Raw genomic sequence first — 21,961 nt, 5'->3', positions numbered from 1 at the left:
TTTAAAGGGGATGTTTTCAGTGTTTCATCTACTTTGTAGCATATATCAATACTTTGTTCCTTTTAATGCCTGAACAATCTTTCTAATCTTTTTTCTTGATCTATTCTTGGGTAATTATCCGTTGCATAAACAAGGCTTAGAAAATTACTAGACTTTTAGGTCTAACGTTTAAGTCTTTAATCCATCTTGAATTAATTTTTGTATAAGGTGTAAGGAAGGGATCCAGTTTCAGCTTTCTGCATATGGCTAGCCAGTTTTCCCAGCACCATTTATTAAATAGGGAATCCTTTCCCCATTGCTTCTTTTTCTCAGGTTTGTTAAAGATCAGATAGGTGTAGATATGCGGCGTTATTTCTGAGGGCTCTGTTCTGTTTCATTGATCTATATCTCTGTTTTGGTACCAGTACCATGCTGTTTTGGTTACTGTAGCCCTGTAGTATAGTTGGAAGTCAGGTAGCGTGATGCCTCCAGCTTTGTTCTTTTGGCTTAGGATTGACTTGGCGATGCGGGCTCTTTTTTGGTTCCATATGAACTTTAAAGTAGTTTTTTCCAATTCTGTGAAGAAAGTCATTGGTAGCTTGACGGGGATGGCATTGAATCTATAAATTACCTTGGGCAGTATGGCCATTTTCACAATATTGATTCTTCCTACCCATGAGCATGGAATGTTCTTCCATTTCTTTGTATCCTCTTTTGTTTCATTGAGCAGTGGTTTGTAGTTCTCCTTAAAGAGGTCCTTCACATCCCTTGTAAGTTGGATTCCTAGGTATTTTATTCTCTTTGAAGCAATTGTGAATGGGAGTTCACTCATGATTTGGCTCTCTGTTTGTCTGTTATTGGTGTATAAGAATGCTTGTGGGCCGGGTGCGGTGGCTCACGCCTGTAATCCCAGCACTTTGGGAGGCCAAGGCGGGCGGATCACGAGGTCAGGAGATCGAGACCATCCTGGCTAACACAGTGAAACCCCGTCTCTACTAAAAATACAAAAAATTAGCCGGGCGTGGTAGTGGGCGCCTGTAGTCCCAGCTACTCGGGAGGCTGAGGCAGGAGAATGGCATGAACCCAGGAGGCGGAGCTTGCAGTGAGCCGAGATCGCACCACTGCACTCCAGCCTGGGCGACAAAGCAAGACTCCGTCTCAAAAAAAAAAAAAAAAGAATGCTTGTGATTTTTATACATTGATTTTGTATCCTGAGACTTTGCTGAACTTGCTTATCAGCTTAAGGAGATTTTGGGCTGAGACAATGGGGTTTTCTAGATATACAATCATGTCATCTGCAAACAGGGACAATTTGACTTCCTCTTTTCCTAATTGAATACCCTTTATTTCATTCTCCTGCCTAATTGCCCTGGACAGAACTTCTAACACTGTGTTGAATAGGAGTGGTGAGAGAGGGCATCCCTGTCTTGTGCCAGTTTTCAAAGGGAATGCTTCCAGTTTTTGCCATTCAGCATGATATTGGCTGTGGGTTTGTCATAGATAGCTCTTAAGATTTTGAGATACGTCCCATCAATACCTAATTTATTGAGAGTTTTTAGCATGAAGGGTTGTTGAATTTGGAAGAAAACCTAGGCATTACCATCCAGGACATAGGCATGGGCAAGGACTTCATGTCTAAAACACCAAAAGCAATGGCAACAAAAGCCAAAATTGACAAATGGGATCTAATTAAACTAAAAAGCTTCTGCACAGCAAAAGAAACTACCATCAGAGTGAACAGGCAACCTACAAAATGGGAGAAAATTTTCACAACCTACTCATCTGACAAAGGGCTAATATCCAGAATCTACAATGAACTCAAACAAATTTACAAGAAAAAAACAAACAACCCCATCAAAAAGTGGACGAAGGACATGAACAGACACTTCTCAAAAGAAGACATTTATGCAGCCAAAAAAACACATGAAAAAATGCTCACCATCACTGGCTATCAGAGAAATGCAAATCAAAACCACAATGAGATACCATCTCACACCAGTTAGAATGGCAATCATTAAAAAGTCAGGAAACGACAGGTGCTGGAGAGGATGTGGAGAAATAGGAACACTTTTACACTGTTGGTGGGACTGTAAACTAGTTCAACCATTGTGGAAGTCAGTGTGGCGATTCCTCAAGGATCTAGAACTAGAAATACCATTTGACCCAGCCATCCCATTACTGGGTATATACCCAAAGGACTATAAATCATGCTGCTGTAAAGACATGTGCACACGTATGTTTATTGTGGCACTATTCACAATAGCAAAGACTTGGAACCAACCCAAATGTCCAACAATGATAGACTGGATTAAGAAAATGTGGCACATACACACCATGGAATACTATGCAGCCATAAAAAGGATGAGTTCATGTCCTTTGTAGGAACATGGATGAAATTGGAAATCATCATTCTCAGTAAACTATCGCAAGAACAAAAAACCAAACACCGCATATTCTCACTCATAGGTGGGAATTGAACAATGAGAACACATGGACACAGGAAGGGGAACATCACACTCTGGGGACTGTTGTGGGGTGGGGGGAGGGGGGAGGGATAGCTTTAGGAGATATACCTAATGCTGAATGACGAGTTAATGGGTGCAGCACACCAGCATGGCACATGTATACATATGTAACTAACTGGCACATTGTGCACATGTACCCTAAAACTTAAACTATAATAATAATAAAATAAAATAAAATAAAAAAGAAAATTACTAGACTGGTGCTTTCCTTCCCATCTCGCGTCCATACCCCTTCCAGACGTCCCTGCTGTGTAGATTATGCACATATCAGCCCAGTTTTCCCCTTCAGCCCTGCACTTATCCTTTTTCCATGTTGTTTAATGCCATAGTCATGAATTTCCTGGTTAGTTCCTCCTCATCAGATAGCTTAGGCTCAGGGACTGTTGTTGGCCTTTGAGTCCTCTTCGGTATGTGTGGGTACATGGTGTAGGGCCTTATGCAAAGGAGGCATTCAGGGCCTATCTGCTCAATGGGATCCAGTTTTTATGCTAAAACAGACACAGAGCACGACATCACAGTGAGTGACGGTCATCCTTTATAGTAATTAGCTTTTCCACAGTGTGAGTGATCTTCAGCAAGAGTGATGACACACATTTACTGCTACCTGGGATTGTCTTTAAAGCCCCTTTCTGTCTGGATAGTTATCAGGACCCTGAACACCAGATACATGAGTGGTAAGAAGGTCTTAGAAAAGCAATCAGACTAATCCATGTAAATCATTAATGGGGTTTATGAAGAGGACTATAGATACCAATTTTTACAATGTGAAAAAAATCTGATAAAGCATCACTTGATTTTCATACATAAAGGGGAGCTCATATTAGCAAAAAGAAATACTTTCTCCAATACTTTTAATTATACAAAGCATCTTAGGGTAAGTTTGTAGGAGAAACTTGTAACTGATTCTTAAGTGAAAAAAATGACAGTTATCATGAGTTCAAGGAAATAGAAATGTTTTCAAACTAATATAAAGTTAAATAAAACTGTGAAATTATTTAGGACTTGTTTGAATATTCACAAATTTGTTATGCTGGATTCCCAGTAATAACAATTTAAGTTATTCCCTGATGAATTACATTTTCTGCTTGATCCATTTATTAGGAATCTTTCAAAGGACTTGTATGTTAATACAATATCTAAATCCTTTAAAACCCATACCCTCCCTGCTTAAACAGGTAGTCTAAGTGACCTTAAGCTAATGTATATAGCATTGTAGAATTACTATATTTCATCCTGATATGAAGTCAGTAATGTTTGTCAATTTCATGACACTCCAAAGTTATATGAAGCCTTTTTAAAAAATGTTCTGAATCTTCCAAAATGTAATTTTGATTGTGTATGTTTAGACTTCTTCAGTGTATGTGTTATAGACGTTGTTTCATATTGTTTACATTTTTAAAATTCTTTTTTACAGCTGCAAAAGAAGGAGCTGGTGCTGTTGATGAAGAGGATTTTATTAAAGCATTTGATGATGTACCTGTAGTACAGGTCAGTGAGGATATTTGAGTATGATTACAAACAAGGGTCAACTTACTCTTCAAGTTTTATTTTTCAATTCTGCCTATGTAATGTTGTTTACTAGGTCAGGTAATTTTAACTGTCAGCACTACAGGAGATCTGAGGTGCAGACTAGAAAATGTTGGAGCAAAAGTCAAGGCCCAAGATAATCTTTCAGTAAGAACGGGAAAGACATTGGTTGCTCTGTTATTAAGTTTATGGATCAGGTCACATAAAAGAGAAAGAAATAGATGACGCTAAATTAGAGAATAAAAAAAGTATATTTATTTAGGGATTTTTTTTTTAAAAAATTCATAAGTTTGAAGGATTTTGGGGTCTGAAAAGTTATAGAGAATGGTTTAATAAGAGCTTAGTTTATACCTTCTTTGATGCTTCACTTTAAGTACCTAACAGATGAAACAAAGATTATTTATAAAAATTGGGATACAGCCACAAGTGTTTGACTGCTTTGTGCCTTAGTATCGTCTGTTGCTGATTGAGACTAATACTTTTCCTCACCCTACACTGACTGTCTGTGCTCTGGATTCCTGTGGCACTTACTGTCTGTTATGTACAACTCTCTTTGCCACCTTGGTTGCCATATGTGTATGAAGCAGGTAACAAGAATCTCAGTGGCCTAGGCAACATGGCGAAACCTCATCTCTATAAAAGATACAAAAATCATCCATGGTGGCTTGTGCCTATAGTTCTAGCTATTCGGGAGAGTGAGGTGTGAGGCTCCCTTGAACCCGGGAGGTGGAGTTTGTTGTGAATTGAGATTGCGCCACTGCACTCCATCCTGGGCGACAGAGTGATTCCCAGTGTCTTAAACAAAAAACAATCTCGGGTTCAGGTTCATCCTTAAGTACTTGACCTGACCTTCCCAGCATACATCAAGATTGATTATACCCTGTACCTTACCTGTTTTCTAGGTAAGATGTGGGGATAAATGAGAAAGTAGATTTGAAACTGTTTAAAATTATAGGTATAGTGTCATGTTATAAATAATACTAAGTGAGAAATGACTTAGGCATCACTGGCTGTTTCCCATTAGCCTTGTTTCTCTTTGTACATGAAATCATCTGTTAAGTTTATAGTAAAGCTACGTTTGAGGCAGGGTTATTCACATATGGCAGCAAATCTTGTGGGTGCACATTTGTAGTGAGAAAGATCCTCATTATAGACAAAACTGTTCAGATATTTTCTCATAGGTATTTCTTAAAAAAAAAATTTCTTTACTTAATGTTCTTGACTTCATGTAATTAAGAAATAATCTGTTTATTCTGCATGTTTTTATATTGATTGTAAATTAATTTTGCTTACAGATTTATTCCAGCCGAGACCTTGAGGAATCCATAAACAAAATTAGGGAAATATTATCTGATGACAAGCATGATTGGGAGCAGAGAGTAAATGCTGTAAGCTGTTGACTTCATGTGATTACATTTTCATAAAATATATTTAAATATCTCAAATACTTTATTGTGAAATTGGGACAGCTCTAATGAATTCTAAATAGTACATATTTTAAATTCAAATTATCATATTTATACTTCACCTTTTTAGTAGAGTGTCTCCTTTTATTTTTATTTTGAAAACACACCAACTTACACCTTTATGAATCGCCTAGTCTTTTAACAAAGACCTGACTGTGGAATGTATGGTAATAGTCTCCACTCTCACCTTAGCAGAAATTTCATTCTGTGATTGTTTGCCTTTAAGGTGGCTTTTTTGTGGCATTTTTAGTGTATGTCCCCCAATATTCTTTTCTTTCTTCTTATAACTTGCTAGAAAGTTGTGTCTCCTTTATTTTTAAAAGTAGATTAATGGAAAGTGGGCTCAGCTTTAAAGTGAGGGTGTGTCTTATCTGAGAAGGCTATTTTCTACTGGTTGGCTGGCAAGAAGAGAGGTGGTACAATTGCCATTATATTGTATTTCAAATTCAGACCAGCCATTTAATGGTTCAGTGGAGGATAATAAATACTATAGGAATGCTTCTTCCTTTGATTCTTAAATAAATGGCAGTTGAAGTGGGGTGTCACGGGGAGGTAAGCTTAGGAGGGGCTTTTCACAAGCCAAAAGTTTTTAATTATTTATCATTAGTGTTGTAGGATCTATAAATACTTTAAGATATTTCAAATGTAAAACTTTTTTTGCAGAAATTATAGTATATGTGTCACAAATAGTCTAGTTAAAAATTATTTAGTCTTGTGATATGTAGATTTGTTTATTGTATTAGCTAATATTTAACTGGCTGAATTCTCTTGGGAAAGCTTTCTAATCAGTTGAACTTTAACAATGATCTCTTTTGTATTTGATGGCTTCTTTTGTTGTGTATATTCTGTGTTAGGATTGTTTTCTATTTTTCTGAATTTTCTCTATTCCATTAGCTAAAAAAGATTAGATCTTTACTTTTGGCTGGTGCTGCTGAGTATGATAACTTCTTTCAACATTTGCGTCTTTTGGATGGAGCCTTTAAACTCTCTGCTAAGGACCTGCGGTCTCAGGTAGTGCGGGAGGCTTGTATCACGTTGGGGTAAGGACTGCGATGCTCCATATTCTCACCATAAAATAGTGTCACCACAGAGCTTCAGAGATGTCTCCTTGAACATGTGAGCTGGGTCTCTTTAATGTAACTTCTGACTAGTCTCCAAGACCCATTCCAGTTAACACTTCTTTCAGTAGTTTTACAATACTTTTTGCTCAATTATGTGAAGTGTGACAGATTTTAAATTTTATTCAGTGACATAGCTCTGAAGCCTTTATTTCAAACTTTGAAGCAGTTATTAATATGGAAAAGTGAAATTCTATAAAATCCTGTTTCTCTGGTTTGTCATTGATTTTTGCTGGCAGGCAATAGCGTGTTTATCAGAATGTTTGTTCCTAGAAGAGTACTGTAGTTATAAAGTTAAAGGCATTTACTGCAGTAAAATTTTATTCTAGCTGTACGTGTACTAGTGATCAAAGCTATTAAAACTTTGTGTTAGAATGTATGTCGGAATATCAAAGCAGCAGCAGCAGCAGGAGGAGGCATTGCAGCTGTTTTAAGTTTTGGCTGAAGTCAGATTTTGAAGCCTGAATATTTTATGTTAAGATAAAAGAAAAAAGAAAAAGGAGCCAAGGGTGCTTTTTCGTATTTGTGTTTTATTAATATATAATCAGTTTGTTTGCTATTTTAAGACTAGTTGGGGCAGGTGGGCTGGTATGTGCCTGGAGTCCCAGCTACTTGGAAAGCCAAAGTGGGAGGATTGATTGAGCCCAGGAGTTCAAGTTCAGCGTGGGCAACGTAGTGAGATCCTGCCTCTAGAAAACAAACAAAAAGCTCCACAGACTAGTTGGAAATGTTTGTTTTTTTTTTTTTTAAAAAAAACAACAAAACTTTTGGGCTAAGAACTATTTGCCAAGTTCTTAACATGCACATCGGAAATCTCAGACCCTTGTCCTTTCTAGATAACTTTAAATGAAGGCTCTAGATGTTAGGTGGTTTATATGCTTCACTGTCTCTAAGAAAAATAACTACAGTCCAGTATCCTTTTCTTGTTTTAGGCATCTGTCATCAGTTCTGGGGAATAAGTTTGACCATGGAGCTGAAGCCATTATGCCAACTATCTTTAATTTAATTCCAAACAGTGCCAAAATTATGGCCACATCTGGTGTTGTAGCTGTTAGGTTAATTATTCGGGTAAGTATGTTATAGGCCATGCGTGAAATAAGCAAGTGGTAAATACTGATGGTTGATAAATATTAGAGGCATTTTTGTTAACATAATTATAGAGTCATTAAATTTATTAGCATAATTATATTGGAATTTTGTATATATATCATCTTTTCCCCCCTACTTAATTGTGGCATGTGAGCTTTTTATAATCCATAATGTGAATTATGGTTGTGTTATAAAGTTAATGAGGTATTGATTGTTAACTCGCTATTGGTTTAAAATGTTCGAACATCCGGTGTTTGCTTCTGAGTTTATATTGTATTCTTGTTACTCAGATATTACTCTTAGTCTTACCTCCTGAGTCCCAGTCCTGCCATTTTAGGTATTGGTGCTTGTGGTTTTACTGGTCACCCAAAAGTTTAATTAATTGCACATAAGCACGAAACAAAATGTTCTCTTTGGTTAGGTTTTCTAGGCACTTGTTTGTTTAAATTTAAATAATTATCCAAGTAATTTATACACAGGTTTTTAACAAAATCTAATAGTTCACAAAGGTTTAAAATGGTTTTCCACATTACCTCCCCACCACTTTCAAGTCATTTTTGCCCAGAGGCAGCTCTTGAAACTTTGAGGCTTGATGATGTTGTCTAAAATCTATCCAGAATATTCTTGATTATTGGTTATTTACTTTGTATTATAAGTTCTTACTGTTCTTACTTGCACTGCCTACTTTAACTGTTAAACCCAAGGTCATTATTGGACATTTCCATTGAAATAGTATCAAAATATATTGGTCTGATGACGCCTTTTAAACCCACTCCTTTTAAACCCACTCAGATCTCTACAGCTGAGATAATTTAGACCTCATACTAATGATTGTTTTAGGCTTATCTTCATGTCATCATGTTGCCTGTTCTTAACTCTGTAAATTTTCTAATGGCTTTTGACAATATCCTGTGAATTCCTTTTTTCTTTTAAAACTCACTGACATTTTAATCTGAATGTATATGTGCTATAAGTAGGTTAGTAAGGAAGTGATTCTCTTAATTTTGTTTTGTTTTTGTATTTGCAAGTGTTGACCTCTGTTTTTTGTTGTTCTTCACAGCACACACACATCCCTAGGTTAATACCTGTCATAACAAGCAACTGTACCTCTAAGTCTGTCGCAGTTAGAAGGTAAATTTTAAAGGATTTTCTCATTGTTTTTGAATTGTTTAAAAACCAAAACAAATTCCAAATCTCCTTCCATGGATAAAATTTCATGTATAGCATGCTTAGTATTACTTAAAATCACTGCAATAAATGACTTTGAGTTGAAGAATCAAGATCTAAATATTTTGGGAAATGAATGTGGACAACCTCTATTATGTTTCTATATTTGTGTGTGTGTGTGTGTGTGTGTGTATGTATATGTCTGTGTGAGAGAAAGTGAGTTTGGGTGCTAGTGGCAGAAGGAGAAGGGGAGAGGACTCCCTGTACATTTTTTTCCTGTGATAATCCCCCTACCTTTGTCATCGGTCTGCCCTATTCCCTGAGTAAAGGCAGTAACTGCATGCTAGAAAAAAATACCGTAAACATCAATGGCAATAGTTTCGTATTAACATAGGTGAGGGGAAAGGTATGTGTTTGCATCTTCTGTTAGCGATTTCTGGGATTCTGAGTCTTCACCGTCACTTAGTTCTGTGCAGTTGTGGGACTTATACCCAGAAGACACAGGCAAATACAACCTGGGTAACTAGCTAGGGGTTTGTTCCCAAGTCCCTATCTTATATGTCCTGGCGAGCTGCCCTAAACTACGTGTGAGGAATAAAGACTGTGTTCTTTCAGCTCAGACCTGTGATTCTTGAGTGTTTTAAGAGTCTTTTAAAATCTGTGAACCCTCTTTCCAGCAAGTCGTAAATGTACAGAATAGTTTTGTGTAGATTTTCAGGGAATTCATGAATACCACTAAAGCTGTTCCAGTAGACTGTATTGGGAGTCTTATAGGATAATTACTGGCAGGGTTGGGCAACCTCTTGGCCCCATTCCCTTAGCTGTGTGTCTTGATCCTAGCCCTGTGAAAGAGTCCTTCACTCTAAGATTTAGAGCCCAGATGACCTTTGCCAGCCGTTTACCTTTTTTCCTGGGGTGTCTTGTTGATCCTGCTGGGTTTCTATGGGTACAAGACCCTCTTAAGCATGAAGCAGCTCTATATTTGTCGTTTTAAAATTTATTTTATTATTTTTAACAAATTGGCCAGAGACCGCCTTTTTAAAAATTTCCTTTCCTTTCCTTTTCTTCCTTTCCCTTCTGTTCCCTTCCCTTCCCCTTTTCTTTTTCTTCCTTTTTTTCCTTTTCTTTCCTTTTTCCTTTCCTTCCTTCCTTTCTTGCCTTTCTTCCTTTATTGCTTTCCTTTCTTTTCTTTCTTTCACCCAGGCTGGAGTGCAGCACACTGTAACCTCAAGCTCCTGGGCTTCCAAGTAGCTGGGACTATAGGCACACACCACCATGGCCCACTAATCTTTTTTTTTTTTTTTTTTTTTTTTTACTTTTTTTTTTTTTTTAGAGACGGGGGCCTCATTATGTTGCCCAAGGATGATCTCAGACTCCTGGGCTCAAGCAGTCTTCCCACTTTGATCTCCCAAAGTGCTGGGATTATAGATGTGAGCCACCATGCCCAATCTTTGTTTTTTTAATTGGCAAGTAAAAATCGTGAAGACTTATGGTGTACAACATGCTGTGTTGATAATGTGTATACATTTTGTAATGGTTAAATCAAGCTCTTTAACATGTGTATCACCTCACATACTTATTTTTTTGTGGTGAGAACACTTGAAATCTACTCTCAGCAATTTTAAAGTATATAATATGTTGTTACTAACTGTAGTCACATCACTATGATGTGCAATCGATCTCTTGAACTTACTCCTATGTACCTGACATTTTGCATGCTTTACATCTCCCCAGTCTCCCAACCCCCAGCTTCTGGGAACCACCATTCTACTTTCTGCTTCTATGAGTCCAATTTTGTTTGCTTTAGAGGTGGTACCTCACTCTGTCACCCAGGCTAGAGTGCAGTGGCACAATCATGGCTCCCTGCAATCTCTAACTCCGGGGCTCAAGTGATCCTCCCGCCTCAGTCTCCCAAGTAGCTGAGACCATAGGCGTCCGCCACCACGCCCCCAGCTAAGTTTTAAATTTTTTGTAGAGATAAGGTCTTATCATGTTGCCCAGGCTGGCCTCAACCTCCAAAGTGCTGGGATTGCAGGTGTGAGCCACTGCACCAAGCCTGAGTCGACTTTTTTGGATTCCACACTTAAGTGAGATCATGCAGTATTTGTCTTTGTATGCCTGGCTTATTTCATTTAAGATAATATTTTCCAGGTTTATCTGTGTTGTCTTAAATGACAAGATTTATTTTGTTGTTGTTAAGGCTGAATAGATTCTGTTGTGTATATATGCTACATTATCTTTATCTCTTCATCTGTTGATGGATACTTAGGTTGATTCCCTATCTTGGCTATTGTGAATAGTCTTGCAATAATCATGAGAGTTCAGATATCTCTTCAACATATTGACTTCATTTTTTTGGGATATATACCTAGTAGTTGGTTTTACATCCATCTCATTAATAACTACATGAAAGACAAAAAGAGAAAAGAAGAATAATCCAGCTATCTAAAGTCACGAAAAAAGAAATTTATACCTTCCACTGAAAAAATGTAATTCCTTACTGTGTGGCTCAAGTGCGTACCCCGGGGAATGCAATCTACCCTTGACCTAGGGTTCAGCTTCTCCTGGGGTTAGAGTGGAACAGCTGTAGCTCCCCCTAGAGATGAGAATGTAAAGTTGGCATGCCAGAGGGATGATTATGAACTTCAGAACCTGACCAGCATCAGCTGAAACATTCCTCTCCCACTTACTCGTTTGACTCGTTAGGTATAAAGGTACCCCTCTATAAGGTTTGGAGGATTCACAATCATTACGTAAAACATTTAGTGAAAGCTTAATTTGTTGCAGCTGTGGCTGTTATTTTCATTTTGCTGCTGTTGTTTTCATTTCGCTATTGTTAGGTTTCCAAGAGAAATTCAGAATGTGTTTTTCCTTGCGTAAGGCAAAATTTCTCCGATAAGATGACACGGATCTTTGTTGTGGAACATTGCAAGATGTTTAGGGGATTCATCATCTTGGGCTGCCATTACAAAATACTACAGACTGGATGGCATGAACAACAGATTTATTTCTCACAGTCTAGAGCAAGCTTGTCCAACCATGCAGCACAGGACAGCTTTGAATGCCCAATACAAATTCGTAAACTTTCTTAAAACATTATGAGATTTTTTTTTAAGCTCATCTGCTATCATTAGTGTTAGTGTATTTTATTTGTGGCCCAAGATGATTATTCTTCTTTCACTGTGGCCCAGAGGAGCCAAAAGATTGGATACTGCTGGCCTAGAGGCTGGAAGTTCAAAGTCTGCGTGCCAGCAAGGTCAGATTCTGGTGAGGACTCTCGTCCTGGCCTGTAGACCAGTGTTTTCCTGTGTCCTCACATGGGAGAGAGGGAGAGCAGGGTGGGAAGGAGGAGAGAACAAGCTACCTGTTATCTCTTCTTATAGGGACACTAATCTCATAATGAGGGCCCCATTATCATGCCTAATCTAAACCTTATCACTTCCCAAAGGTCCCATCTCCAAATAACCATCACATTGAGAGTAAGGACTTCAGCATATTAATTTTGAGGAGGGGGTGGGCAGGGAGATAAAATTCGCTTCATAACATTTAGCAGTTCTGGCCTTTGGCACTAAATATGAGTAGCACCCTACAGTTATTGTGACAATAGAAATGCCGCCACCCTCACCAATTTCTGAACCACACACTCAGATTGTTATTTCTGTATTTAGCCAGTGGGTATCAGTCAGAGCTGTATGTCTTAATGCTGAGAGAAGTAATAGAGACCATCTTGCCCAGTCCCTCTGCCCTCTGCCCTCAGAAAGGGAGAGGGAGCTTAAGAGGGCAGTGTAAGCAAGGCAGTGCACCTTCTTAGCTACATATTCAGCCTGTACTTAGCTTCGCTTCGTAGAATTGGTAACAAATGGATTACACACACTCTGACATTAACGTATGTATAGTGGAATTAGGAGTTCAGATACAGCAGTGATTAAAGCTTGCTGATGTTTTCCCAAGAAGCTTCATAGATGGGTTAAAAATGAGCTACATTTTGAAAGATGAGTAGGAATAAGTGCAGTAAAGAGCCAAGAAAAACCCAGACTGGGAAATGCCACAGGCAAAAGGGTGAAAGTAGAATAAACATGGTCTAGATTGGGGATTGGGGCAGGAATGGGGAGGTTGATGGTGAGGAATGTGTGTGTGTGTAGTTGGTGTCTTTTCCTTTGAAAAGGCTTGCTCTACCACTCTGGCCCCACCACTGCCAGCCCTGCGACCAAGCTGCATGGCTCTCCTGTGAGCTGCTGGAGCCCCTTGCATTCTGGCAGTGTAACTGTTTGTCTCTTATGTTCTCTGGGCTGTGTCTTGGTTATCATTGGATCTCCAGCATCTAGCATGGGGTAAAGGGTCAGTAAATAATTATTTTTATTTATTTATTTTTGAGACAGGGTCTGACTTGGTTCCCTAAACTGGAGTGCAGTGGTGCAATCATAGTTCATTGCAGTCTCAAACTTCTGGGCCCAAGCAATCCACCCACCTCGGCTTCCTAAATAGCTAGGACTTTATTAGTGCATGCCACCATGCCCAACTAATTTTTTTAAAAAAATTTTTTGTAGAGACAGTTTCTTGCTTTGTTGCCTAGGCTGGTCTCAAACCCAGTTTCTTGCTTTGTTGCCTAGGCTGGTCTCAAACGCCTGGCTTCAGGTGATTCTCCTGCTTTGTCCTCCCAAAGTGCTGGGATTACAGGCGTGAGCTGCTGCTCCCAGCCTTGATTTATTGAGTGATTGTGTATGGATTATAAGTTGTGAATTGGGAAGGTTGTAGGAAAGAAAGTCTGGTCATTTCTTTAGAGAAAGATTTTACTTCTGATTTGTGTGTTCTTGAATGGGTTCCTAGGACTATTAGGATTTATTCATACAAAAATAGAAATGCTAGACTTAGGAAAAAGAAATTTTTATTTATTTATTTGTTTGTTTGTTTGTTTATTTGACAGAGTCTCGCTCTGTCACCTAGGCTGGAGTGCAGTGGCACGATCTCGGCTCACTGCAACCCCTGCCTCCCGGATTCAAGTGATTCTTCTGCCTCAGCCTCCTGAGTAGCTGGGATTACAGGCACCCGCCACCATGCCTGGCTAATTTTTATATTTTTAGTAGAGATGGGGTTTCACCATGTTAGCCAGGCTGGTCTTGAACTCCTGACCTCAAGTGATCTGCCCGCCTTGGCCTCCTAAAGTGCTGGGATTACAGGAGTGAGCCACTGTGCCCGGCCAGAAAAAGAAAATTTTGTAGAGGTAGAACCCGAAGTGGTGATGTAATCTAAATTGTTTTTGTGCACAAATCAGACCAAGAAAAATCATAAAAGTGAAAAGGCTTAAATAGAAGGATGCTGAAACATCCTTCTATTGGTTGGTTGGAGGAAAGCAAAGTAGTTGGAGAAAATCCATTTTAAGCACTATTTAGGGCCTTAGCATGAAAATATGGAGAGCACTTAGTTTTTCAAGGTACTTTTAACTTTTTTTGTGCAAAGCATTCTCCAAAATTAATGCAAAGACCTGATTGTGTCATGTTTGTTGATCTTCTGTGCATGTGTACATTCTCTATTAACATATTACTTAGGATAGTATAAAAATGAATGACAGTGGTAAGTCCTTTCAGTGATGTTGCCATGAAGTGCAAGCTTCTGATTGGAGAGAAATGCTTGGATCCTGTCCCTGTGTCCCTGTGGCACTAATAGGTGCTTAATTACTTTCATTTGCTTTGGTTTTTAGTCAGTTCTGATTCATTCTTTATGTTCTGTTTTTCTAATCATAAAAATCAGAAGAAATGTACTAATTATAAAAAATAGTATTGGGTCACTTAAGAAAAATGCCGTTTTCATTTTCACTAAAATATGTATTAATAAGTTGTGTATTTCTTAATACTTTTTAGGCGCTGTTTTGAATTTTTAGATTTGCTTTTACAAGAATGGCAGACACATTCACTAGAACGGTGAGCATCTGATTTGAAACCATTTTTCCCTCTGAATTGAGTCTTTAGAGTGAATGCTTTGGTGAGCGGTCCAGCTGGCTTTCTGTAAGAATGGAGGAATATATGCGTTTGTTTTCATGACTATGTCTGTTGTTTTACTGATGTTGGCCACATAATATTCACAGACGCTTCTAGTGAATTTCATTGGTCAAAATACTACTATGTCCATGTGCATTCTGACAGCTGCAGAGCCAATGTAAACTGTTACTGACTCTGGCCCTGCTGCTTGACATTCCTGTCAGTTCCCATGAGGTAACTGTTTAAAGTTGCTGTTAGTAGACAAGTGTTAGATCCTTCAAGGAATTTCACTCATTTGAAAGTTTTCTTTTTCTCCCTCTGTATTTGATGTAGACAGCCTATTTAATGTTAAGGTGATTATCTCACAGTTTCCATAGAAACTAATTCTGATGTGAAAAACACAAGCTTTTGTTGTTTGGGTTCGTAAAAGATTGAGCTATAAGTGCACATTTAAAAAAAATCAGCTTGTGTTTTTTAAAAAAAATCCCACAAGAGAATAGGGTTATCAAAGTCCTTAGGTGTGGGTGGGTTGGAGTGGCGCTAGGGTGTTGGGGCAGGGTTGGGAATTAAAGGACCGTAGGTAGGAGTGCCGTGCTTTGCCCAGCCACGTGGGAACTGACCAGCCTTGGCACAGAGGCTCCCAGCTCCATGTTGCCATTTGGAAGTTATTTCTCACACCTGGTTTCACTTGCATCAAACCATACATTTATGATTGTTACTGCTTTCTTTTCTAAATATCTAGACACATATCAGTATTAGCTGAAACAATAAAGAAGGGAATACATGATGCTGATTCCGAAGCAAGAATAGAAGCCAGAAAGTAAGTTTTTATTGTACACCACTTTTTAAATTAACTTCTTCTATATTTCACATGAATTATAGGATTGCCTTATTAAAAACTTAAGTTACTTGAACATATTTGTTAACCATGACTTTTAAACATGACCCCCAAAAGGCCATTTTGGAATATTTCTCTCTTTTTTTAATAACATCACTCAACCTTGTAAATAAACAGGACTGAGGGAGACAAAAGAATGCTTGTTTTTTACACTCATCACAAATTATCACATAGCTCTGGAAGGCAGTTGTATACATGCTCAATGTATTCTTTTACTCATTAAGCCATGTTGTAATCCAAAGCTGCTTTAATGATTTACCATGAAAAATCTTGGTCACAGGGAATTCTCTCCCTGCAGTCACTTCTTTGCAAGCATCTGTGGTTCCTTGGTGTGAATCATATTAAGGGGAGTTGGATCGACTAATGCCTGGGATTATCATAGTGATAACTTGTTGTTTCTGTCTCAACAAGTGAGGTACTTTTGCCATTAGGACTGAGTTTCCTCCAATTATGTGGCCATGGCCTCTGTATTCGTCACCTCCTTGGAAATTTTTTTTTTTTTGAGATAGAGTCTCATTTTGTTGCCCAGGCTGGAGTGCAGTGGCGCAATCTCGGCTCACTGCAAGCTCCACCTCCCGGGTTCTCGTCATTCTCCTACCTCAGCTTCCCAAGTAGCTGGGACTACAGGCGCCTGCCCTCACGCCTGGCTAATGTTTTGTATTTTTAGTAGACACATGGTTTCACCGTGTTAGCCAGGATAGTCTCGATCTCCTGACCTCGTGATCCACCCGCCTCGGCCTCCCAAAGTGCTGGAATTACAGGTGTGAGCCACTGTGTCCAGCCTTGGAAATGATTTTTGCCAGTGTGACTGTAAATACCAGAAGTTTGATATTAAGACATTCTCTCTTGGGCAGTGCATTGATAACTACTGCCAATGTTGCATCTGTGATTTTTTTTTGAATTTACTCTCATAGTTGACCAACTCTCCTAATTGATATGTGCTAAAATCTAATTGTACTAGCCTGCAACGTTACGGTTTTACTTAGCTGCATTAATACATCCTGATCTAGTACTTATTGCTCTTTGACTGCCTTCACAGTTAAATTATATTTCACTTGTTTCTGAGCTTATTATAACTATGAAGTGCTTGTGCCAATTTTTTCTTTGCTAGTTTCTACCAAAATAAGTGATATAATTAATCGTTGCTAAACATTATTAGGAATGGATTTGTTAATGATCTGTTTATGCTGTTTTTATCCTTGTATTGGACCCTCCCCACCCCCGGCCCATTTTTTCTTGGTCTTTAATTATAATGTGATACCGATTTCAAGTAGCTCTGAACATTTAAAAATTTTTCTTTTGCACATGTTACCTAAGGCAATTTTAAATACTTTGTGTCAAGAGATGTAAAATTGCATGTATAGTAGCTGCCATTTTAATGAGCCTATCCTGTGTTCTAGGTATAGTCTTAGATGTTTAGCTCCACCTTCCTTAAGATTCCCCAGTTTTGCAAGTTAGGCTTTTTAATTCCCATGTTATAAATGAGGCTGAGGTTGAGAGAGGGTGAGTGACTTGCCCATAGTCTAAAAGACAGTAAAATTGTGAGGCCAGGATTCGTACCAGGTCTCCTTTGTTTACCCTCTCCTCCTGCTACTATTAGCGGCTAAACTGAGGCTTCCAGTCCTTGAAAATCTTCTGTGGTGTACTCCAGAGTTCAGCAAAAGACCTGTTTGGATCCTTGAATTAGACCAGGATTTTGTGTGTTTCCTCTAGATGTTACTGGGGTTTCCACAGTCACTTCAGCAGAGAAGCAGAGCACTTATACCACACCTTGGAGTCCTCCTACCAGAAAGCCCTGCAGTCCCACCTGAAGAACTCAGACAGCATAGTGTCTCTGCCTCAGTCAGACCGCTCGTCTTCCAGCTCTCAAGAGAGTCTAAAGTAAGAGATTCATCTTTGCTTATCATTCATGTGAGAATTTGTATTTAAAAGTTTGTCACATGAAAACACAAATTCTAGCTATGTTTTTACATGTGTGCTTGTTAAAACGCCCCCTTACTTCATGTAGATCCTGGTGCAAAGTAAGATACCACCATGGAGTGGTAAGAAATAGGTTGCTTTGGTCTCTACCATACTGTTTTTCAGTTAAATGTATACGGCAGTCCTAGAATACAGTTTTAGAATAACATAAGTGAATTATGGAGTAGTGTGAACTATACACACCAGTGCTTCAGAGTCTTCTCAGAGGATGTAAGTGTGAACCTGGAGACAAGTTTGGAAATGGAGGGCATTCAAACTCTGTGACTTAATATATTATCATCTCTGCTCTGTTTCTAATTTCTGTCTGTAGTTACTATTTCACTCTCTGTGTTTGAAACGCAGTCCAAAATAGATTGCTAAAGCTTCGTTGGGAATCAGGGAGTTTATAACATTGTGGTTCACATTGCCCAAAAAATTCTGAAAACTCTGAAATAATTCTTCATTGTAATAATTTCCTGTTGTAGTTTGTATTTGTATTAATTCAGGTAAAGTACATGTGATAAATAATATACATCTTTACTTTTAGTCGTCCGCTGTCTGCCAAAAGAAGTCCTACTGGAAGTACCACATCTAGAGGTGAGACTGACAGCCATGGAGAAGGCCTGTTCTCGGCTCTGGTGGGCTGTACGTGCAGCTGCGAGAGGCTGCCCGGGCACAGGAGGCCAACGGCCTGCCCTCAGTTCCTTCTTAGGCTTGAATGTAGCCTGCTCTGCTCTGCCCTGACACTCCAGCAGAGCTCCGCTTTGTCAGGGCCACTCGCTGCTGAGGACAACATTGATGGGGTGACTTAGGAATGAAGCTCTGTGACCTTTTCTCCCCACCTCCCCTGCATGTTGACATTGCCACAAACTGTACCTCCTGTCTCTGATCCTGTGATGAGACAGTGAAGACATCTTGGTGGCATTTTGAGCAGCAGCTGCAGCAGTGTGATGGTGGTTAGTGGTGGGAGAGTGGCATGTTCCAGAAAGAGGAGGGCTCTAGGTAAGAGGGCGTGGCACAGTTATGTCATTTCATGAGGAGACGCCCTAGACGTGAGCATTTTTTCCTTATTTCACTTCTTCATAGTAAGCAGAAACATGGTCCATTTCTTTGGGGTTTATAGTCTTCGATAACAAGAAAACAAATGTAATTGATACATTACAATTGAGATCACTTGTAGTTTCCTTCGGCATTGCCTGAACTCTCTTCAGGGACCAGGAGAAACTGTTTGTCCGTTTTTTATGCTCCAGCATTTGTTAAAACTTGGTATTTGTTTTCAGGAAAGCAAAACAACATCAGATTTTAGCAATGTATTTTCAAAATTCTATGTAGTCCTTATTCATATTTCCTCCTTTATCACTAAAGCTTCTACAGTTAGTACCAAATCTGTGTCAACGACTGGGTCCCTCCAGCGATCTCGAAGTGATATTGATGTGAACGCAGCAGCCAGTGCCAAATCCAAAGTCTCCTCATCTTCTGGCACGACGCCTTTCAGCTCTGCAGCAGCTTTGCCTCCGGGGTCATACGCATCCTTAGGTAACCACACCCCTGTCACCCTTTCCCTCCTGCACTGCTCTGCAAGAGATGACTCTTAACCTCTTGGCAAAATACAAACCCATGATTGAGGCAAGTCTCACTGTTTTGGGGCTACTATTTAAATCTAAGTAGCTTCGTGCACTTGCTGCTGATCAGCCAGCCACCCTTGTTGAGTGTCCCTTTCTTCGATGCATCATCCGTTTTAGTGCTGAGTAAGTACACAGTACACTCATGCTTGGAGGGTATGTGGCACTGAGCACATCCTTTCCTCAACTCTTCCTCTTCCTCCATGGCAAGCCCAGCCACCTCCCATATTGTCAAAGCTAAGTTTTTTCCCCCTCTGACACTGGTGGGAGCAGAGCCAGCAGGTTCAGTAAGGGATTCACCAAAGGTAGTCAGTGTCATTAGGTGTTTCTCAATTTGAGAATATAACCAGAGCTGGGAGGGATAATCGGGTTGGGTTGTGGGGAATGGCAGGAGGAATCTGAAGGAATGTGATGAGCTCATGAATCAGCATAACCATGTCTGTGCAAAAGAGTGTTGTCCTTCCATGTATCACCTTGGGAGGAGCATGCCCTTACTCTGATGATTGCCCAAAAAAGTTTTTAAAAAACTACTTCCAAAACTTTTAGTATCTGACATAGTGATAGATCGACTATTCATATTTTTCAGCAGATGCTTAACACGTACTATGTGTCAGGCTAATTGTTTATTTCGTTTTGTTTTTGTAAGAGCCAATTCATTCAAAGCCAAACTCTAGGGACTTAGCTGGATTGGTTCTACTTTAGATTTTAAGGAAATGAATAAAATTTAAACTTCCTGAAATATTGAGGTGGAGTTACTCATGTAACTTTCAGACAAATTCCAGAGTCAGTTCTAAAACTAATGTTCTGAAAATGTTTTGAACATTGGAAGCACAGTGAACAAATAGCACCCAGAGAGGATTTTAGGGTCTGCCATTTATTTGCTCTGTGATCTGGAGTAGGCCGTGGAATCTGTAAGTCTATTTTCCATACCTGCAAATTACTTGTAATAATAGCCACCTAACTCATATATGAGGCAAAATGAAATTATATAAAGGTTCTTTATAAACTATTGTCCTGTAAGGTGGAAGAAAGTGTGATTGTGATAGGAACATTATTAATTTGAAAGATATGTGTTCTGGAACATTTGCTCAGTCAGTCTTGTTTTTATGGAAATACCTCATACACCCATAACAATTGAGAAGAAATTCATTAAGAACTCTTTTTTTAAAATCGTTTTTAACTATTGCAACATTATGTAGGAGTGTTGTCCATATGTAACCATTGAGCAAAGGAGAAGTAACAACTCTTCCTCCTATGCTGAATTAGTTCTGTTAATTTTAGTTTAGTTTTTCAGTACTTACCTATGCTTTAGTATATTAGATCCACCTTTAGTATTTGTAATTAGTATTCGTTTCATTGTTGGAAAAAGTGAGTAAAAATCAGCCTCAGTATTTTTGTTTTTCTGTCTGTATTTGGAGTGTTTGAATATGGCTGGTATAGACTTCCCCCAGTGCTAGTAAAAGCCCTCACGTCTTTTGGTATGATAATATGGAGCTGACCCTTCAGAAGCACTGATGATAGGTTTTCAGTCCAGTATTAACCTCTTCAAAGAACGAGACTGGAGTATTCAAATTCTCTGTTTCCTGAGAATTCTACCTCAACTTCCCTTATTTTGTCCCCAAACAAAAACACCAAAAAATTGAAATATAGCACAATCCTAGTGAGAATTTGTTACAGTTGCTACCTAGGTTGACACATGACATCTTTGCAAAAGTGTAGCATTAAAGCTGATGATCCTTTTCCAAACTTCTAGAGTCCAGACACATGAGGGAAGACATGGAGTACATAGGCCTGGACTCAGGTACCATGCTCGACAGCTTTTGCTGCTGGACGTGTAGTTGGGATAGGCATTGCTAGAGCAAGCTTCTCTGAGCTTCTTACTTGGCTCTGCCTTTTGGGTAACTCTTTAGTATTTTAGCTTCTAGTTGCTCCTCTCTGCCCTGTTCTGCTGGTACTTTCTTCCAAGAAAAAGGAACTCTTAAGAGGATGAGAGTTGGCTAAAACAAAAAACAATCTTTCTTTCAACTGTGGCACTACCCTGGGTTGCCCGTCTGTGTTTTATTTTCCAAAGGCAAAAAAACCATTATGCTATGTTAAGCTAATTTCAATACAAGGCACACTTACTTGCTTCAGACTCTGCTTTGCTGTTGAACTTGTTTCCCTTTTAATTTTGTTTTAAATTGTACTTTTGCTTTTTTAGTAGCTAATAACATTCGGCTTTTTAATTTTTTGAATGTTACTAACTGTTCCCTGTTATCCCTTCCCTTGTTTTTTAATTTGCTTAAAGATGGTACTACCACTAAAGCGGAGGGTAAGCGGTTTGTTTCTGTGATTGAGGTGTGTCTCACTTTCTCTGGTCCTCTGTTCTCACCGAGTGTTGCCCAGTACCCACTTGTCCTCACCAAGGTCCCTGCATGAGATGTTGCACGCTGTTTCTCCTCCTCTCTTTTCATTCTGTCTCCATTGGGTTTTTGCCCTACCTCTACCTGAGTTCTCCTTCCCTTTCTTGTTCAGTCTTTGTTCTTGTGAATTTTAGCACTAAAGTATGCTGCGCGTGGTTTTTATTGCTGAGTCCACACTCTGGGGAGGAGCATCGATGTCACACTGTGTGCTACTGTCCTCATGGACTGCCTGTC

At 39.1% G+C, this 21,961-nt stretch overlaps 1 protein-coding gene across 11 annotated transcripts in view; it reads left to right on the top strand.

The window, feature by feature from the left end:
- Positions 1–21,961, top strand: part of CLASP1 (cytoplasmic linker associated protein 1) — a 302,429-nt gene that overhangs the window by 173,720 nt on the left and 106,748 nt on the right. For 4 of the 11 annotated variants that reach the window (XM_055380544.2, XM_055380547.2, XM_055380541.2 and 1 more), the window contains 11 exons: positions 3,919–3,992; positions 5,327–5,419; positions 6,392–6,537; positions 7,548–7,683; positions 8,765–8,835; positions 14,730–14,789; positions 15,589–15,666; positions 17,458–17,625; positions 18,251–18,300; positions 19,069–19,239; positions 21,079–21,126. In XM_055380544.2, coding sequence (XP_055236519.1) covers positions 3,919–3,992; positions 5,327–5,419; positions 6,392–6,537; positions 7,548–7,683; positions 8,765–8,835; positions 14,730–14,789; positions 15,589–15,666; positions 17,458–17,625; positions 18,251–18,300; positions 19,069–19,239; positions 21,079–21,126 — 1,095 coding nt within the window. Of the gene's footprint in view, positions 1–3,918; positions 3,993–5,326; positions 5,420–6,391; positions 6,538–7,547; positions 7,684–8,764; positions 8,836–14,729; positions 14,790–15,588; positions 15,667–17,457; positions 17,626–18,250; positions 18,301–19,068; positions 19,240–21,078; positions 21,127–21,612; positions 21,637–21,961 lie in introns of all 11 variants that reach the window. The other 7 variants (XM_055380545.2, XM_055380549.2, XM_055380548.2 and 4 more) reach the window with 2 other exon arrangements.

This window comes from Gorilla gorilla, chromosome 11 (assembly GCF_029281585.2).
Source record: "Gorilla gorilla gorilla isolate KB3781 chromosome 11, NHGRI_mGorGor1-v2.1_pri, whole genome shotgun sequence".
NCBI classification, from domain to species: domain Eukaryota; kingdom Metazoa; phylum Chordata; class Mammalia; order Primates; family Hominidae; genus Gorilla; species Gorilla gorilla.
Note: the sequence above shows the minus strand (reverse complement) of the source record. Positions and strands in the feature narration are given on the sequence as shown.